Source organism: Medicago sativa, chromosome 4 (genome assembly GCF_051527215.1).
Source record: "Medicago sativa cultivar Bolivia chromosome 4, Bolivia_mono, whole genome shotgun sequence".
Lineage (NCBI taxonomy): Eukaryota > Viridiplantae > Streptophyta > Magnoliopsida > Fabales > Fabaceae > Medicago > Medicago sativa.
The window spans coordinates 92,851,275-92,871,291 of NC_140752.1; the positions used below are offsets into that span (position 1 = coordinate 92,851,275).

Below are 20,017 nucleotides of genomic sequence, written 5' to 3' on the forward strand. Positions count from 1 at the left end.
TTTCACTTAAAAAACGTAATAATTTAATAATATTTAATTGGATATTATTTTAATAATAGTGTAAACTAGTTTAAATATTTAATTAGCCTGAAGGAAATAAAATATAAATGACTGTTAAGTTTTTTTTTTTTTTAAAATGCACTTAAAATTTTAGGGTAGCACCTTGCTCCCTTTTAGTTAAAGAAAATGGAACTTTCTGACTCAAAAAACAAAAATAAAAGGTCATAAAATCGATTCCTATTATGTATTTCTTATCTTTTTCACTCCAAAGTTATCGATTCAACCAATTTTGTGTAAATGGATGTGTTTCTTCTTATGTATCGATTGGTTTCCATTTCAAGCATAAAGTAGCAAAAAAATCAAAAAAATCACCAAAATAAAATATAAAAGAGCAAGATATTAAAAGTAAAATAACAACATAAGAAACATAAGAAAAATTAAACAAAAAAGAATAGATAGATAGAAAACGTTGTGAGTATTAAGGGATTAAAATAAATCAAAAGGGCGATGAAAGTGATTATATTTGAACGTGGTGATAGAAATCCTTCGTATATATTCTAATTTATATATGATGCATTTCTTCTTTTCTCTTGATCGGCTTACATGGCCAAAATAAAGATCCGAACAAAAACAAAAAACATGTAAACACCAAAAGAAAATTGAAAAGAGAATATGAATAAGAATCATCAACCTAAGAAATCACAATAAAATGGAACATAACAATAAGAAATGTTAAATAAACAATAAAACAATTAAAAATAAACAAATAAAAGAAAATAGAATGAGGTTGAAAGCAATAATTTTTTATGGGAGGAAGAGGTAGATGAAAATAATAAAAAACCAAATTGTTTATATATAGGGAAAAAATCATGTTATGATCAATTTTGATTGGCTGATGAAAAATAAATGAGTCATGATCCTTTTTGATTGGTTAATAGAAAAGGAATAAGTCAAGATCCATTTTCATTGGTTGATGGAGAAACATTAAATGAAATGGGAAGTATGAAGATGCCATGTGTACTTTTCAAAAAAAATTAAGGCAGATGTATATAATAAAGATGGAGCATCTAAAAATTATAATAGATTAAAAACTCAGTTGGTATGGACAATGCATAAAATATGCAAGGTCCAGGGTTCAAACCCCGGCCACCACAAAAAAAGAAAAAAAGACTAATTGAGTCTTCACTCTTTAATTTACCACTAAAATCCACTCTTATTAGATGGCAAAGATGCCACATCATTAGATTATGTCACATTAGTGAAAAATTTGTAAAAAATGAGTGTCGAAAATGGAATAAATATGGGACTAAAACGGGTCAAAATCACACAAATAATTTTTTTTAGAGTAAAACATGCAATTAAACCAATATTATATCTTTCTAAAATCCACTCTTATTAGCAATGGCGGAACTGGGGGGTGGCAAGGGGGAGCCACCGCCACCCCATCTTTATTTATATTTTTTTATATATACCGGAAAGTGGATGCTGAAAAAGGACCCTTGCTGAATGCTATTTTCTATTTGCTTCCCTGAAACCAAAATATATGCTTCCCTGTGCTATATTGGTTTATCATATGTGCTATTTGCTAAATGTTTCCCTGTGACTATATGTGGATTATGTACTAGCCTTAATTCTTTGTATTTCCTCCCTGAAACCAAAATATAGAAGGCTCTTCTATATTATTAGCCTTAATTCTTTTTATTTTCTTGTCCAGTACAATGTTGAAGTTGTAAAAGTTGTGTTAAAAAATGCTCCAGAAACATTACTAGGCAAAGCAAAATTAAGGAGGGAAATTAGTGACGGAAAAAATAAAATTCCTCACAAATTCCTTGATCGTAAAATTTAGTGACGGAATTAGAGAGGGATCTCATGTTTTCCTTCACTAAATTTCCCTCTCTAATTTTTGTTTTTTTAGTAGTGAAAATTGCAAATATACTTCACATCAAATTCAAAAAGAGCTCTTGCAAATTCTTTCTAGTAGGGTTAGAAAACATATTCATGAAGAAATTGATGATTCTAAATTTTGCATCGTTGTTGATGAAGCTTATGATGAGTCGAAAAAGGAACAAATGACTCTTGTGTTAAGATTTGTTGATAAAGCTAGTTTTATATATTATGTAGTTTAAATTTTGAATGATCGATTTTTGGTTTATTTTGACTTATGTGTTGTATGTAATATGATTTTTATATTTTAGTTTATTTTGATGGCGGCCACCCCAAACTTTTTTGTCTGGCTCCGCCACTGCTTATTAGATGGCAAAGATGCCACATCATTAGATTATGTCACATTAGTGAAAAATTTGTAAAAAATGAGTGTCAAAAATGGAATAAACGTGGGACTAAAACGGGTCAAAATCACACAAATAATTTTTTTTAGAGTAAAACATGCAATTAAACCAATATTATATCTTCCAAATAATTGCATTGTCGTTGTGTTTGTATATTGAATTTCTTAATTTGATATTTAATTTAATAAAGTAAACTAATTTTAAAAATGAAAAAATAAAGAGAGCGCAAGAACATGAACGGAAAATAATAAAGAGCGAGAATAGAGTGTTTTTGGCGGGACTATGAAATTTCATTTAAAAACCTTTCAGAGAGATTCACCCCTTTCACTTCACAAAACCCAAACAACACCGTTCATCGTCGTTTCTCGATGGACTCAGAGCTCAAATCGGCGAAATCTGCTTACCGGAACGCCAAAGAAGAAGGTAACCACCGTGAAGAAGCGCGTTGGGCAAACGTCATCGGCGATATACTCAAGAACAGAGGTGAATACGTTAAAGCTCTCAAATGGCTCCGAATCGATTATGAAGTTTCGCTGAAGTTCTTATCGGAGAATCACTTAGTCACAACTTGTCAATCCCTCGGTGAAATCTATCTCCGTCTTGAGCAATTTTCCGATGCCCTAATTTTTCAGGTCAGTATGAACTAAAACCCTAATTAATACATTTAATTAATCAATTTATTATGTAATTAATTATTTATTTATGGACTGTAGAAGAAACATCTAGATCTAGCAAGGGATAATGAAGATCTAGTTGAGCAACAAAGAGCTAGCACGCAGCTAGGTCGAACTTATCACGAACTGTTTTCGAGATCTGAACATGATCACAATTCAATTCGCAATGCGAAAAAGTATTTTAAGTCTGCTATGGATCTCGCCGTTAGTCTGAAAGAGAATCCGCCAAATAATAAGTCTTCGTTTTTGAAGGAATATATTGATGCTTATAATAACATTGGTATGCTTGAAATGGAGCTTGATAACTTGCACGAGGCGGCCAATATACTCAGGAGAGGATTGAAGATTTGCGACGAAGAGGAGATTAGCGAGTATGATGATGGGCGTAGTAGGTTACATCACAATTTAGGGAATGTGTATATGGAATTGAGGAAGTGGAATGACGCTATGAAGAATATGAAGAGGGATATTTTGATTTGTCATAAAATTGGACATTGTCAAGGGGAAGCTAAAGGGTATATTAATCTTGGGGAAGTGCATTACCGGACTCAGAAGTATGAAGAGGCGCGGTCTTATTATGAGAAGGCGCTTGGTTTGGCGAAGTCTTTAGAGGATGAGGATGCTTTGGTCAGACAAATTAATCAGAACATTGAAACTGTTAAAGAAGCAGTTAAAGTTATGGATGAAATCAAGAAAGAAGAGCAGAAACTTAAAAAACTCAAGAGAGATGTAGCCTCGGCTAGAGGGACACTGCACGAGCGCAAGTATCTGCTGCAGGAAAACGGGGCTCTTGAACGCCTTGTTGAGAAAGCAAGGATGATCGCTGCATGGGAGAAGGTATCAATTCTATCTTTGTGTATTTGTAACATAATTATTTTAACTAAGTATCATTTTTCATGTAAATTATAATGCTTATTTACTTGAAAAACATTCTATGTACAAGTATTGATGAGGCAATCCATAATTTTCAACACTTGTGCTTGTTATGCCAAGGCAGAGCCAAGTTTGCAGGGGCCAACCTTTCTCCCTTTTTTAATCCTTCGCAGCTCATAGCTCTGTGTAAATTTAAACCATTGTATTATCATTTAATTTAATAAATATAACTAATGGTTCATTGCAAATTGTATAAAGGGGACATAATGACGTCTAAAGAATTGTCCCAACTTTACAAGTTGGTTGGGCTCAAGTCATGCACACTGTAATTGTTGAGCTCAATGTTTGATATGAAGTACTGACAAAGAACCGTCACTATATAGTGTTGAAAACTAGCAATTGCCATGGCTATCTTTTTGTTTTGGTCAAAGTTGGCACAACTTTCTAATTTTGCCGTTGCGGTCCATTAACTGGTAGGGGCCCTGGCCCCCGGAGGGTAACGAGTGCCTCCGTCGCTGGGGCCAAGTATGCTCATTTTCAACCTCAGAACTGTGTTTTCTGGAGTGTTGGAGTGTGTTCAATTGTACATTGTGTTTAAGAGACAAAAGCTTAGCTGTCATGGTTCTGTTATATTATATGAAAATTTTCATTTGACCTTTTATAATACCCTTTCAACATACATAATCTTTCTGGCTTGATGTATTAATGTTGGTTTAGATAACTGCTGTGCACCTGTGTATGGTTTAGTTGTGGATTAAGATTAACCATGAATTTATTAATACTGTTTTAATTTTTTTTTTTCTAACTTACGAACTTCTTTAATTTAAAGCTGCTGCATAAACTTGCTATCATGAGAAAAATAAAGTTTATTCTGTAACATATTGACGTTTGTGAACGTTGCAGCTCCAGAAATAGGTTATCATGGTTGCTTAAAGCATGAATAGTTGCACTTGTTTTGCTCCCTAACTTGTAGTTTTCCTTCACATACTATAATTTGATGACCTATTAGTATTATTTGGTGAATACAGAGTCCTTTTGAAGCTATGAGGTGTTTAGTAATTCATTAAGTGTGACCTTTCTTATTGAGCAATGTTTTGTTCAGTATTGTGAATTTGCGAAGGAGAGGAAGAAAGTAGCGAATGACCTTTGTGACAGGCAAAGGTTGGGTGATTCATATCTGGATGTCGGAGAATCTTACCAGAAGCTCAGAAAATTCAACAAGGCAATCAAATGGTATGAAAAGAGTTGGAAAATGTACAAAACAATTGGCAACTTAGAGGTAAATTTTCATCATTTTATGATATAAATTTAACACTTCTGTTCTCTTCTTCTTCTTCTTCCTGACTTTAATTTAATTCAACATAACATAAAGCTGAGTATATTTCAAAACATTGGTTGTTTTCTATAGTTATTCAAAACATTGGTAATGTGAGTATATTTCTATTTGGTTGTTTTTATATGAAATACAGATACTTTGAAAGAGGAGCCATGTATATGTTAGAATAGATTCTAACATATTCTATGAGTTATACAGCAATCCAAATGGAGTATAACCTTTGACACAGAAATTAAGCAGGCAGATTCATTTTATAATAAAATATGGACCATGTATACATTAAGAACTTCTTCTGTGTTACAGTCAGACATGTATCAAACACCCATGTTATATCTAACATGCATGGACACTTCAAATCCTGATGCGACCCTTCAACTTTTATGTATATGCATGTCAAGTCTATTCTTCTTAGGTCGCTCTGTATCCAAAGATAAATTTAGGACAAATAATGTGTTTATTGCCTATCCGTCCATGATGAGGATGCCAGTTGGTTGATCTGTATGCTTTGCTGGTAATGATTGCTTATAGGGGCAAGCACTGGTGAAAATTAATATTGGTAATGTTTTGGATTCTACTCACAATTGGAAAGAAGCGTGTGATGCATATAAGGAGAGCTACAGGTAACAATTTTTCATTACATTAAGCTTTACTGGTTGATTTTTTTTCTTGAAATTAGAGAAATTAAATTTATGGACGACAAAGTAAATGTTTAATCAAAACGAATTTCCAAGTCTAAGTAGCTGAATTTATGTTGACCATATAATTTGCTTTACCCGTATACTTTTGATACAACTTGGTTGCATAAGACACACAAACACACTGCAGTTGTTCTGTAAAACCATGGAAGAAAATTGCTAGCATAAGGTTATTCTCACTGTTCTGATTATACTCCTTGCATATTGGTGTCTTTACGAATGCACAGAAGTTACTATCTTGATAAAAATATATTTGGTTGTTTTGAAATTTGTTTGCTTGATTTTAAATGCCACGACGTGCTTCAAACAGTTGCAGCTGCAGTAACACTAGAGTTAAATTTAACTGCCTATTGCTTATGTGACTCATTCTTGATTATAGTTGCTTAACAAACTTGGTGGAGTTCTTATAGTCTTGACTCTTGAATGAACACCATTGATTTGATCACATTATATTTGCAGGATTGCTGTTGAAGCAGACCTTCCTGGTGTACAGCTTTCTGCCTTGGAAAACATGCATTATAGCAACATGATCAGATTTGATGACGAGGATGAGACCAGGTAGCTGATTCATTAAAAGTCCGTATCTTTTTATATACATTTCAGGCAGTTTCATTTAGTTACTCACGCTCTTGTTTCCATTATCATATTCACGGGTCCTTTTTCTGGACCTGTGATATTAGTATATTACTGCTTATCAGTTGTGATATTTTACAGGAGGTTGAAACTTCTAATTGATGAGCTTAAGAAGTCAAATGAAGAGATAGAGGCTAATAATGCGCCTGATGATTGTTGCTCTGAAACTGATACTGAAGCAGATGATTGTATGTCAAATAGTGGGCCAGATGATTTTTGCTTTCCAAAGACAACTTATAGATCAAAAACCCTGACTCCTGAAGATGAATTGGATGATGATACTACGCCTCTTATGTCAATGTATCAGTCTATCAAAGGCTCATCTAGAAAAATTACAGGTCACAAGGAAAGTCATACCAACTCTACAAAGCAGGTTGACCAGTCACCCAGAAGTCTGACAAAACTAAAAAGTGAGCATCAAGCAGTTTCTGGTCGTAAACGTGTCCGTGTAATTCTTTCTGATGATGACGAGGATGATGAAGTGGAATGCTCAAGCAGAAAGGATCGTGACTACCCGTTAGAAGACTTGCCTAATTATGATACAAGTACGTTTTCCTTGTTAGTTGCTATGCTCTGACCAAAAGACTCCCATATAACATTGTTAAGTGATGACTAAAATTTGACTCCATGCAGTTAAAAGTAAAATCAGTCCTAGTAAAATTCAGGTAAAAAATCTTCATCTCTTTGGATCTGTGAGTTTTTCTCCAGTGCTATCCGCCTGTGGATGATTTGGGTTTTGGGATGGCAGGTTCTCCCGGAGTATGGATCTAAATGTGCAATTAATGTTGAAGAAAGTAGTAGTTCTTTCAAAGGCTCGAGTCCAAATACAGGCACTAAAACTTCCAGACGTTCCAGGTCATTGAGCAACGATATAGTTGCTGAACCTTACTTTCCTAGTGGTTCTAAATGCGATACAGATGTCTCTGGCAAACAAAATGTTGTAGCCCATCCCATGATGCATCATTCCCTACATGATGTGAGTTCTACTTTTATGACTTGGACATGCCTATGTATGAGATTCATGCCTTTTCCAAACTCATATGTTCATCATTATTGCAAATGGATATTTTTCTAACCTCAGGCCTCCTTTATATTCTCTATTTGCAGAGATATATTGCATGTCGGATTGGGGATGATATAGTTTATGTAGAAGAAGCCTTGTGTGCTGCTGGTGATCAGTTTGACATTGACTCGTTAAAGGCTGTAGTTGCATGCAAATACTATCTACAATTTCCAGCAGAAAAGAAATCAGAGGGTAGGTAGTTCCTGTTTTATATACTTTTGTCATAATCATTATTGAAAATCACCAGTCAATAAGTTGCAGTTTTACCATCTCCGCCATCTTCTGTTACATTTACTCAGTGGCCTTTCTGTTTGTTTATTCCTTTTACTTTGTGATTGAATGTTTCCTTCAGTTCACCATTTTTTTCTGCCGAGCCCTTGTTCACTTGGCTTACATAAATTTGTGAGTAGGTTTGTTGCCCATTATTCAGCACATAAAGTGTGCTGGAGGAGATCTAGAATCGCTGGAAACTGTTGAAAATATTATGGAGCATCTGCAAAATAACATGGTTGAAGCTTTCATTGATGGTATGCCTTACTGATGATTTTTGTTCTTTCAGTGATATCACCATTTTATTATTTTTATGCCATGTCCTTTTTATCTCCTTTTTTGTCTGAAAAATTATCTCCAAGACCACGTAAGTATTTGGATCTCTAAACTAGTTGAGGATAAGATTGTTATGTATTGACAAAGTCATTTATTGATCTTGCAATTTTTGTAAATGACAGCAAACAGGTACAACCGTACAAATGTATGAATCATCATTTTGAAAATCACGCAGTCATAGGATTATGTTGTATTTGAGCTGTATTATTATTAGGAACCCAGATAAAGGATTTGAGTTTCAGAGAGAGAGAGAGAGAGAGAGAGAGAGAGAGAGAGCGTAAAAATGAAAGAAACGAAGAATATTTTTATTAAAAACCCATAGAGAAAGTTCTTCATCCAAGGGTTTATCTTTTTACCACAGAGCCTTTGCCCATTCTAAAAAGCATCCTGTGCCTTTACCTAACTGCTTGATAGATTCCAACTGCAGCTAAATAATCGGTCATTCAACCTTCTAATTATGATTCCATTCCCATTTATTCTTCTGGGTCCTGTCACAATTTGAATTTTTATTTTATTTTATCCTTCAAGGATGGATTCAGAAGCGCCTAATAAAAATGTACGTAGACTGCTGCAAGGGGTTGTCTGTGGAACCAAAGATCAAGGTGCTGAAGAAACTTTACAATTTACAGGTGAGAAGGATCCTAGCGAATACCAATTCCTCTATTGCCACTTCTGTGACATATATGCCTTTTGCTTTTAGATGCTCCCCTGAATTTTGATATGTTTTGCAACTGATTTTGGCTTTGTTGTAAACAGGTTTCTGATGATGAAATCATTGCATCGGACTGCGACCTCCAAGATTTGTCCATAACACCATTGATCGATGCACTGCATTCACAGATGGCATTTTCAATGCTTGACATCTCTCACAATTGTTTAGGTACATATTTTATCTGTGGTCTTTTTTGCTGTCGATTCCACTGTATTATTGTTTGCAAATTGTCTAGTAACCCATCTTGTCTTTAATCATGCTTCTTCAAGAGGAGTCACTCTAATGGCTCTCAAGTCTCCTTTATTTCATCCAGTAAATCTGATAATAAGTCCTGTACTTGCAAGAAGTACGGTAAGGAATACTAGGATTCTAGGGTTTTAGACTGATAATTCGATGCCTTGGGAATGCTCCCAAGAGTGGTATTTATAGCCTTCCATGGGCTTGGGCTTTGGTTACTTGGTTTCCAAGCAACAGGGGCGTTTAGGTACTTACGTTAGCCCCAGGCGGTTTCTAGAAGCTCAATGAGTCGGTGCCTTTCAGCGGGGCGCGCCCGGGCTGGGGAGCCCTCTTGGAGGGCGACCTGGCCCTTCTGGGGGTCTTAAACCTCTAAAAGAGGGTCTGGGGACCTTCTGGAGGCCTCCTGGGACTTTAGGAATATTATGACGGTCCACAGCCCCCCAAGCACGAGTCTTGGGACAAGGCGAAGTGATGACGTCAGGGGGATAGACCTTCTGGAGGCCATTGAATCCCTTTAGAAAGTTATGGCGGTCCAAGTCCTTTTGTTGGTGAATAAGTGAATAGTATGAATACTAAAGCCATAAAAAAATAGAAAAAAATAATTATAAAGAGTAAATATGTTGAATCCTTGTTTTTGCCTTTCACTGAATTGATATTTTAGGAAATGGGACAATGGAGAAACTTCGAAAGGTATTCACAACATCAGGTCAATCTTACGGCGACTTAACTCTGGATTTGCATTGTAATCGATTTGGCCCAACAACTTTGTTTCAGGTATATGATACCACATGCAACCTTTTTTATGTTGTGCCTGTTAGGACCCCTTATAAGCCACCCCTTTTGCATGTGTACAAATGAATGTGTAGTCATTCATTTGTAAAATTTGTTGAACTGTCAATACAGTCGAGAAAAGGTTTACCCTTGCAGGAATAATAACAGAACTAACTGAGTTCTGTTATCTTTACATTCTATCTCTCTTTTTCTCTTTCCCCTCTCTTTTTTACAATTCTGGTTCTTGATTACTCTAGCCCTATCAGTGTCTTTATCTTCCCCTTGTGCCATGTTTCTAATATTAGTTCTTGTTCCATGAGAATTAGGTTGGCGAATCTAAATTTATCGTTTCACTTTATCTTCCCTTAGAGAAAGATATTTTCGAAAATTAGACTTATATATAATATAAGAATATTTACTTCATTTTGCATGACTAGGATGCCGTTTTATTTGACCCATCCCCAATTTGCTATTGTTGATATATTGAATTTCTGTCAGATTTGTGAATGCTCTGTGCTATTTGCTCGACTCGAAGTGCTTAACATTTCTGGAAACCGTCTTACTGATGCATGTGGATCTTATCTTTCAACAATCTTAAAAAACTGTACAGGTTAGCCACATGATTTGAATCTCTGCCAACTGGAATATTGCTATTATTATCTCCCAAGGGATGCTGAATACCTTGACCTTCTCTTAACCCGTTTAAGTATACATTGCTCTCATTCTAAGCCGTGATAATGTCTGTATCAAATTTTAAGTTTTGGTGCACTTATGGTCTCTCGAATGTGGTTATATACTTATATTGTATGTGGATTCCCGCTGCCGATATCATTTGTCTTCTATTTACTTGCATATTTTTGTGTAGCTCTTTGTAGCTTGAATGTAGAGAACTGTAGTATCACATCCAAAACCATTCAAAAAATTGCTGATGCATTGGACTCTGGATCTGTACTTTCACACCTTTGTATAGGTACGATAAATCTAGTTATTTTCAATACCCTGATACTAGGGATCTTTCTTGTTTAATGGGTAGTTTACCTTTGACAGGACACAATCACCCTGTAACTGGGAATGCTGTGGTTAATCTTCTATCCAAGCTTTCTACTTTAAAAAGGTAGAATAAATATGCCGATGCCACCATCCATCTCTTACATCGCATCTTTACAGAAATTACATTATTTTAGGGAATATAAAAACTTAAGTTGAATATCTTCATTGTAGGTTTTCTGAGTTGAATATGAGTGGTCTAAAACTAGGCAGACCGGTTGTCGATAGCCTTTGCCAGCTTGCAGGGACCTTGACTTTATCAGGACTAATACTTGGAGGCACTGGTATTGGAAATGTGAGTAAAACCTTGCTCCTACCACCTATTCACTTTATTGCATCATTATTGTTTGTTCTAGCATGCTTACATCATGTATTGAGGCATTATTCTGCAGGAAGGGGCCATAAAAGTAACAGAACCATTGCTCAAAGGGACTGAGGAGTTTGTGAAATTTGACCTATCATATTGTGGGCTAACATCTGACTATATTTTAAGCATCAACGTTAATTCTTTTTGTTCCATCACTGACCTGAACCTGGAAGGAAATCCTATAATGCTTGAGGTTTGTTCACTGCAACTAAATTTCTATTTGTTAGTTTTCTTGTAATTAGGGGTTGGAAAAGGCCAGACTGTCCGACATGGATCCACAACTTAGCCTTGTCAGACAGGCCAGATTTTTTCATTATATAGACAAGACTAAGTTTAGCCCAAAATGATCAGATTTTAGGACACAAAAAAAGTCTTTATCAGGCTGGAGTACTTAAGTAAATCTAAATAATATTTTTATTACTATTATTATTATTTTAGATTTTGTACTTTATGTTAAAACCTTCATTAATTTAAGCATATTAGCTACATTAATTTTTTACATACTTAATTATATCATTATAAAATATAATTGAAATATAATGTTATAGTTAAATTTTTTAAAATGTCATGTTAAATCTCAAAATAGAATTTAATCTAATTGGTCTATTAGCTTGTTAGTCTATTCAAAAGATATGTCAGGTTACTTATTTGAAGGCATTAATATGAAATAGGTCTTCAAGTAGGGTAAGAAGTCTTCTAAAAAAAAGTAGGGTAAGAAGCCGTATCATACTTTCAAAAAAGCCAAACCCAGGCCTACAAATAGAATATGACTGATAACAGGCCAGACTTGGGCCTTGCAAAGTCTAACTCGGTTTAGCCTAATTCCACCACTACTTGTGATGCATGTTTGCTTGACTGGTTTTATTTGTTTTTGTGTATTGCTGTAAGTGGCATAAAATCTGGCTTCCCTTACAATTTAGGCCAAATTCATCATGCGGTCTTTTAAGTTTGATGTTTGTAACAAGTTGGTCCTTAATGTTTTTTTGTATAAGTTAGTCATTTTAGTATGTAAAAGTGTATGTCATTAACTTTTAAGACAGTGTTTAGCTCATCCTACTTTTCCCTCCATCAAGCCCTATGATTGACCTACATGAAGAAGAATATGTGATGAGGCTTTAATTTGTCACCAAACTTTCAAATTTGTGTCTTGATGAATGTAGACAGTGTCCCAAGATATGTAGAGCAATCATAGGGATTCATGTTTGTACACCTTACGATGGGATAAACATACAATTCAAACACACCCGGTTTTTTTTTTTTTTGTAACGAATTTGTTTTAAAGGTTAACGATGCATCACTAAAACGACTAACTTGTTGCAAAAAACACTTCAGGATTAACTTGTTACAAACATCTAACTTAAAAGATCACATGATGTATTTGGCATAAAATTTATTATCCTTTGCCTTATTTTGCAGTTTATATAGATCTGGATATATTTGTGCCTGCTTTACTGATAATTGTGATTTTAACAAATTTTATTATCAATGGTTTGTTTTATTTTCTCTAATTAATACAGGGCTGCAATACTCTATTTTCGCTTCTCATAAACTCACAATGCTGTCTCAAAGTTTTGGTCCTTAAGAAATGTCAACTTGGGCTTGCTGGAGTTGTTCACATAATTGAGGCTCTTGCAGGTATACTTAAAATCTTATGTGCTTGTTAGTTTTTCAAAACTATTGCCATTGTAATTCCTAGGGTTATGTTATTCTCTTTTATCAGATAACAGCAGCCTGGAGGAGCTTAATCTTGCTGATAATTCTGTTTCAACGGAACTTTCTGCTCAACAATGTGATGCATCAGCTAAAAGCTGTTCACAGAACCAGGAGCAGAAACTTGATACTATGAAAGTGGATGATAATCAAGAGGTCTTTTGCTCTCTAAATACTTTAGACGATCAGCTGGAAGTTGCTGATAGTGAAGATAATCAAGTTAGGGCAGAAGCTGCTGCTTCTGGAATTGACGACAGTTGTGCCAGTTCATGTCAAAGAAATTCATCTCCCAACTGCCATTTCACTCAGCAAATTTCAAGTGCTATTACAAAGGCAAAGAACTTACAATCTCTAGACCTTAGCAATAATAATTTTTCTGCACAAGCTGCAGAAACACTCTATGGTTCGTGGACAACTTTACGACCCCTTTCAAGTCACAGGCACATCACTAAGCACATTATCCATTTCTCAACAAAGGAAAAGAAATGCTGCAGCATGAAACCTTGCTGTAAGAAAGTTTGATTCGTGGCTCCCATGTTAATATATTGACTAAAGAATAAGAGGCAATTCTCTGGTCAATGAGGACATTTCTATGAATAAAAGGGTGGTGCTTTATTTATAAATATGCTCATCTTCAACAGCTGTAATTTATGAACATCAATTGTAACTTGCAAGGAAGTACAACTCCTCTAGTTTCTTTATCATGTAAAACTCGTTAACTAAGTGTACATCTTGGTTTTATGTATATATTATTGGTGGATTCAACTAGTCTAAAGTGAAAAATTCATCTTAAAATGTGAAGTAACATTAACTATTGATAAGTACGTTAATAGTTGATATTATAGGTACTTTAGTTACTCTATTTTTCACTAATGATTAGTATAATGGCCAATACAGCTTGACCAGTCTTAGGAGCTTGTTGAAAACTTGTGCTTCAAGGAAAGCTTTGATTTGTCATATACGTTAGAGGTTGCATAATCCTTTGATAAAGAGGGCCGACACATGTACACACAAAAAAGGGCAGGTATGTCTTGTTGAAAATTGCTCTTCTCCCTTTCAAAATCACCCATTCCCTTAACTCAACGGGAGTTAACTCCTGCTCGGCGTTTTTCAGCGGAAGTTAACTCATGTTGGCACTTTTAAGATCGGTTCAATCACATTTTAAGTCGGTTCAACTGATCTTAAAAGTGACAGCGTGATTAACTTCCGCTGAAAAATACCGAGTGGGAGTTAACTCATGCTGAGCTAAGGAAATGAGTAATTTTAAATGGGAGAAAAGCAATTTTCTATCTGGTTTGATCATTTCTTGGTGTTGGGGTCAATATATTATGAGAATTTCGAAGAGGCTTTTGTTGCTACTAAAGGGACCTACAAATGGTGGGTCATTGAAGTTGGTGCATATCGCATCTCACAGGTGGACTCACCATCTTAACAAGAGGAAAGATGTTCAATAGTCCCTTCAAATTGCCCACAGTTTTTTAAAAAACCGATCAAGTGTTAGGACCCGATCATAGTTTACAAATAAAAAAGCTGATTCGAAGTTCTGACCTAATTGGTTGAGGGGGCATGTGAGCAATCCAAGGGGCCTATTGAGGAACCATCTAACAGGAGTGATGAGACCTATATTCGCTTGTTCAGTATGATATCTGAAATTCGATTCGTTCCACGATATGTCATCCTAGTATCAAAGGGTGTTTGTTCCATAGATTTTGTACACCTTCCCTCTTCAATAATACTCAAGTTCAAATTTTGTTTTATTGTTTTGGTCTATATAACACTAATTCACATTCTTTTTTTGTGACCTTTTTTTTTGCTTTTGTTATTAGTTTTTCATCATTTTAATTTTGTTTCTCAACTGCCCGTTTTACCTCGAGAGACTTCCACGTGTAACATAATGACATTGTAAATTAGGATCGTAACATCATTGGTTGCCGTGAGCATGGCCGAGATGGGCGATCTCCCACGGTTCCATAATTAAATGGGCAACATTTTTTTTAGTAAATAGAGATAACTTTCATTAACCATCAACAATTATTGACCAACTCGGAGGCAGAAGCATGGATCTAAAGCAAGCTTTACTTTGGCTTATGAGTATGGGTTTTTCCATACTCAATTAAAAAGTTTTAAATTATAAAAAATAAAATTTCAGTACATTCAATTAAAATAATGATGTGGCGTCCACATAGCTATCAATATCAAATTAAAAATGACATGTAATCAAAATTTTAAGTGTAGGTCTAATTTTAAAATTAAAATAGGGACGAAAACCACAAAATTAGAAATATGAGACTAAAAAAAGCCTTTTAATCATTGCCAATACGAAATTGTCCCTTTTTAATTACTATTATGGATCAAATTATCTTCATTATTTTTATAATTTTTGTCGGACTTTACTTATCTCTATGCCGAACTCCGCATCATTAGACCATTTTCCCTAGTAATTGGAGCGTTAATACAAAAAGTTGTCCTTTTTTAACTATTATCATAATTTAATTATCCCTTTTGAAAAGATATTACATAAGACATTAGTTTATCATGGCAGATGCCATCGTTAAAGAAAAAAGTATTTAGTGCCTTCTTCGATAAACCAAAAACGTTCATTGTTGTTTGGCCTCGATTAGCTAGATATTAGTATACTGAGAAAATTGTTCGTTTAACTTATAAAATTGTTCTTTGACACCGTGAAAATAGCTAAATACCATGAAAATACCTAAGTCTCCCAAAGACAGTCAGCGCTAGCTGGAAAAAAAAAACAAAACATAACAAAACAAAAAAACACGGCACTTAAGTGTTGTTGTCTTAATTTGTCAATAATTTTTTCAACTTATTAAATTTCAACTGTGAGCACATTTGTGATCAAAAACTAATAATAAGGATTCAAATTTCAGATATTATGATTTCTAAATTTCGACTAAAAAAGGAGAGGTCTCTACATAAGCATTGCAGTACCACAAGAGTTCACATCACAGATCTTAAAGTTTTTTTTTTTTTTTTTACAGTCATAAACTCATTATTTCACTTCTCAAAAGAGTATCAATACAAGATGGAATCAAATCAAACTGTTGGTGACGAGCATGTAATCTTGACGCCCCTGCTAAAGTATGAGCGACAAAATTAGCTTGTCTCCTAGCAAAACTTATCTTAAAGTTTGGATGTTGTTGTAAGAGAGCTTGACAATCGGATATAATACTACCTAACTCTGCTTGGTTGGTATTCCTATCAACTATGCTATCGACCACTAGCTTACAATCTAGTTCTATAAGCACCTTCGATAGGCCTAATCTACCAAGCCAAGAAATAGCATCACGTAATCCTATTGCTTCCGCTTCTTGAGGAGGGGGGTTGCCTTCATGCCAACATGTTGCTGCCTTTAAAAAATGGCCCCAAGAGTTCCGAATACACATACCAATACCAAAACACCTCTGCGCCTCAAACATCGCCGCATCTACATTGCATTTCACGAAATCCTCAACTGGTGGTTGCCAAGCTTCTATATGTTGTTGCTGGTGTTGTACCAATGCTGCTGGTCTAGACCGCACTTCCTGCCATTGGAAAAGAGATTCACGTGCAAGTTGAATCACCGTCCCACACTTTGTCATTACGACGGCGCCATAAACACCATAGCATCATAGCGATGTCATTACTTTTGTCACTTGTTAACCTGCGCAACAAAGAAAAAAAGCAATCCGCAAAACTAGTAGCAGTATTCACTGTGTCTCGGATTAATTCCCATAGTCCAGCCGTTTGCCAAACAGATTTTGCCTCTTCGCACCCAATAAAGACATGCCAATCATTCTCATAATTTGTTTGACAAAAGGGGCAGCTGTCTGTACACGGCACACCCTTATCTTGAAGACGCATACGTGTTGGAAGCACTCCTCGCAATGCTCTCCATAAGAAAACTTTTAATTTCTGCGGTATCTTCAGTTTCCACATTGTTGTCCACTCTCCCGGTATTCCATATTCTTCGTTGTCAACAAGTGTTTCTATTGCATACCTGTATGCTGATTTTACCGTGTAACTTCCTTTGTTGTTGAACTTCCAAATAAGCTTGTCTTCTTTGTCGCGGTTCAGTGTAACACCCTCCTTGTTATTTAATTATTTTTCTTGAGATAGAGTCGAATTATATGATTTATTTAATTATGTGATATGTTGATGTTTTATTGAGTGGCTTTATTTTATTAATTATTAGAATATATTTAGTGGAAGAATATATTTAGTGGGAGAATATAATTAGTGGAAGAATATATTTAGTGGGAGAATATATTTAGTGGGAGAATTTATTTAGTGGAAGAATATATTTAGTGGAGAAATATAATTATTAGAATAAGTAGATTTGGGGGCTGAAATAGAAAGAAGAGAGTTATTGGGCCTAATCAGATTTAAGAAGAGTAATTAGTAATATAAATAGAGGAGAGATTAGGTTGAAAGATGAACATATGCAAAAACAAGGATTTGGAGAAAACAAGGTTTAGAGAGAAGAGAAGAGAAGAGAAGAGAAAAGAAGAGTCAGAGAAGGAGAAGTCTGTAGACCTTGCTGATAATCAATCTAAGGTAAGAGTGAGACGATCTTTCAGTAATATTAAGTCTGTGATTCTGAAATTGCATCTAACATGTTGTAGGTTTAGTTGTGAGATTTTGGGAATTAGGGTTAGAAGTTGTAAATTGTTGATTAGATGATGGAAACCTGTTGAATTGATGTAGGAAAACAGTGTTCAGACCTTAGAACTTTCATAGTACAACGATTAGAACCAGTTTTGGGGTTGAGTTGATGAAAATTGAGATTTTGAGAAAAAGTGATTTTAAGTGTTTTTGGGAAATAAGTGATTCTGGGATAAGCTGTTTTGGAGATTTGAAAATATGATTTTTCAGTAAAATATGATAGGATTTGTCGAATAGAACGCGTAGGCGAAAACAGAATTGGAATCGGGGTAACGGTTAGGTTTTTACGGACGAAACGGTAAAACCGGAGAAAAACCAGGACTGCACAGAGCTGTAGCGCAGGTCACTGGCTATTGCCTTCCCACGTCTGGGCGCAGCTTGCCAGCGCCTGAGCGCAGCAAGGCAGCCCCTCATGGGTGACTGCTTTGTTGTGCCTTCGTTTGCGTGCTGTCAGGACTTCGATTTTTGCGTTCTTGTGTCTTTTCACACATTTCTGTTTTGAATTGGCCTTAGGTGTAAACATGAAAGTTTCAGATAATTGTGTTAGCTTTCTAATGGTCTTGGTTTGGCTCAAAAATGATTTTGAGTTATGATGAAAATACTCCAAGTGGGTCTTAGTAAAACTTTATGAAAATTCAGCATAACTATTTCTAAGTTAAACCAAAACTTATGGATTGTCTCCAAACTTCAAAGCTTGTGTACTATGAGTTTAATTAAGGTGTTAAGAGTATTTAACTTATGCTGTGATGAGTCTAACTAGTGGTAGGTTACCTTGAATTGTTGCCTTGCGATCCTTTTTGCACGTGTAGTCTTGAGATGACCTTGGGGTAGGAAATGAAAGTTATTGATGATGTTAGAAGCTGTCCAGAAGACCTGAATTAAGATGATTAATATTAATAGTAATGTGATGTTGTTAAATATGCACCTTAAGTATTACTTATGATGATTATGTTGATGTGATTCATTCTTTAATGATTATATGATGTATAAGAGCTGTTATTTGCTGCTTATGTTGTGTTTTGCTGTTGTTGACCATTAATGTCATAAAGTTGTAAATGTCGGTCTAAGTTGTAAAGTTGTAAGATGTCGTCCAAATTAATGGAGTCATATAAGATGTTCATGATTTTCAAGATGTTTAAGATCTAAGATGTTGAGTCCATGCATACTCATTCAAAGTTGAGGGTTTGATGCCCTGGAGCTTTTGCTCAAATATGTTGGGGGCTTGATGCCCGGGAGCTTTTGCTCAAATATGTTGGGGGCTTGATGCCCTGGAGCCTTTTTACTCTCAAATATGTTGGGGGCTTGATGCCCTGATTGGTACCACATGCATTTGCATTGTCAAGATGATTTAAGATGTTAAGAGTGACATAGTCGAGTTGAAGTTGCATAGTCGAGTCAAAGTCGTCAAGTTGTTAAAGATTAATTTACAAAGTTGATTATGAAGTTGATGTTGATGATTGACTATGAAGTTGATGTCGATGATTAATATGAAGTTGTTTATGATGATGATATGATGTTACATGATTATTATTATTATGATATATTGATGATGTTTATGTTGTTAAATGTAATTGATGAATTATATGCTTAATATTGTTGTTTGTGAAATTTCACCCCTTCTGCTTGAAAATGTTGCTCTTCGTATGGGTAACTTGCAGGTAACCAAGACTAGTTGCGGTCGTGAGTGGACTCCTCACAAGTGTGTGTCTTAGGTGCTCTGATACGTAACGGGATGAGAATTTTGTCATTGTTTTCTGTTCCTTACGTATTACCTTATGAATTTTCCAAGAGCTATTGTTGAACCAAGATATTATGAGATTTTATGTTGAGGCCCTTGTGCCAAAGATTATGTTTAAGTTGTTGAAACTATTCCGCTGCGAAGTTTAAAATAATTACGTTGTTGGATTTTGAAGGATAAATATTTATTTATATTTATTCAGTTTATGATTTTAAGAAAAGAATGTGACATTCCGCTATGATTGAGAAACTCTGATTTTTATTATGAAATTTTTATGTTGGGAAAACGGGGTGTTACATTCAGCAACAACAATTTCGAAATTGCCTCCCTATCCTGTGCATTAAAAATGCCTTCAATCAGCCCCCAATTCCAACTAGAACCATTTGAATCCATCAGATCTGCAACCTTCATGTTTTCTGTCCCTTGCACTCGTGCACTCGAAACATATGAATTCCCTTCCTCTCTCAGCCAAGGCATACTCCAAACCGAAATGTGGTTACCATTTCCAATTCGTCACCTTTGACCTCCTCTAACTAATACCTGTGAAGCGTGGATACTGCGCCAAATATAACTTGGGTTGTGGCCGAGACGGGCCCCTAAAAAAT

General features: G+C 35.2%; 2 protein-coding genes across 2 annotated transcripts; one reads left to right on the forward strand and one right to left on the reverse strand.

Annotated features, from left to right (window-relative positions):
- The first annotated feature begins 2,564 nt into the window (after window positions 1-2,564).
- Window positions 2,565-13,807, forward strand: TSK (tetratricopeptide repeat (TPR)-containing protein). Its single transcript, XM_085705656.1, has 20 exons — window positions 2,565-2,920; window positions 3,002-3,799; window positions 4,938-5,114; window positions 5,700-5,791; window positions 6,326-6,424; window positions 6,581-7,044; window positions 7,133-7,164; window positions 7,248-7,475; window positions 7,607-7,754; window positions 7,973-8,089; window positions 8,697-8,797; window positions 8,925-9,048; window positions 9,779-9,891; window positions 10,387-10,498; window positions 10,754-10,858; window positions 10,936-11,002; window positions 11,110-11,230; window positions 11,328-11,495; window positions 12,820-12,937; window positions 13,023-13,807. The coding sequence occupies exons 1-20, from the start codon at window positions 2,657-2,659 to the stop codon at window positions 13,532-13,534; spliced, it is 3,960 nt and encodes a 1,319-aa protein (XP_085561782.1). The 5' UTR covers window positions 2,565-2,656; the 3' UTR covers window positions 13,535-13,807.
- Window positions 13,808-16,011: 2,204 nt separating this feature from the next.
- LOC146933872 (uncharacterized) lies at window positions 16,012-16,611 on the reverse strand. The gene has a single exon (XM_085707864.1). It carries the CDS (start codon window positions 16,609-16,611, stop codon window positions 16,012-16,014), a length of 600 nt encoding a protein of 199 aa, XP_085563990.1.
- Between the last annotated feature and the right edge of the window lie 3,406 nt (window positions 16,612-20,017).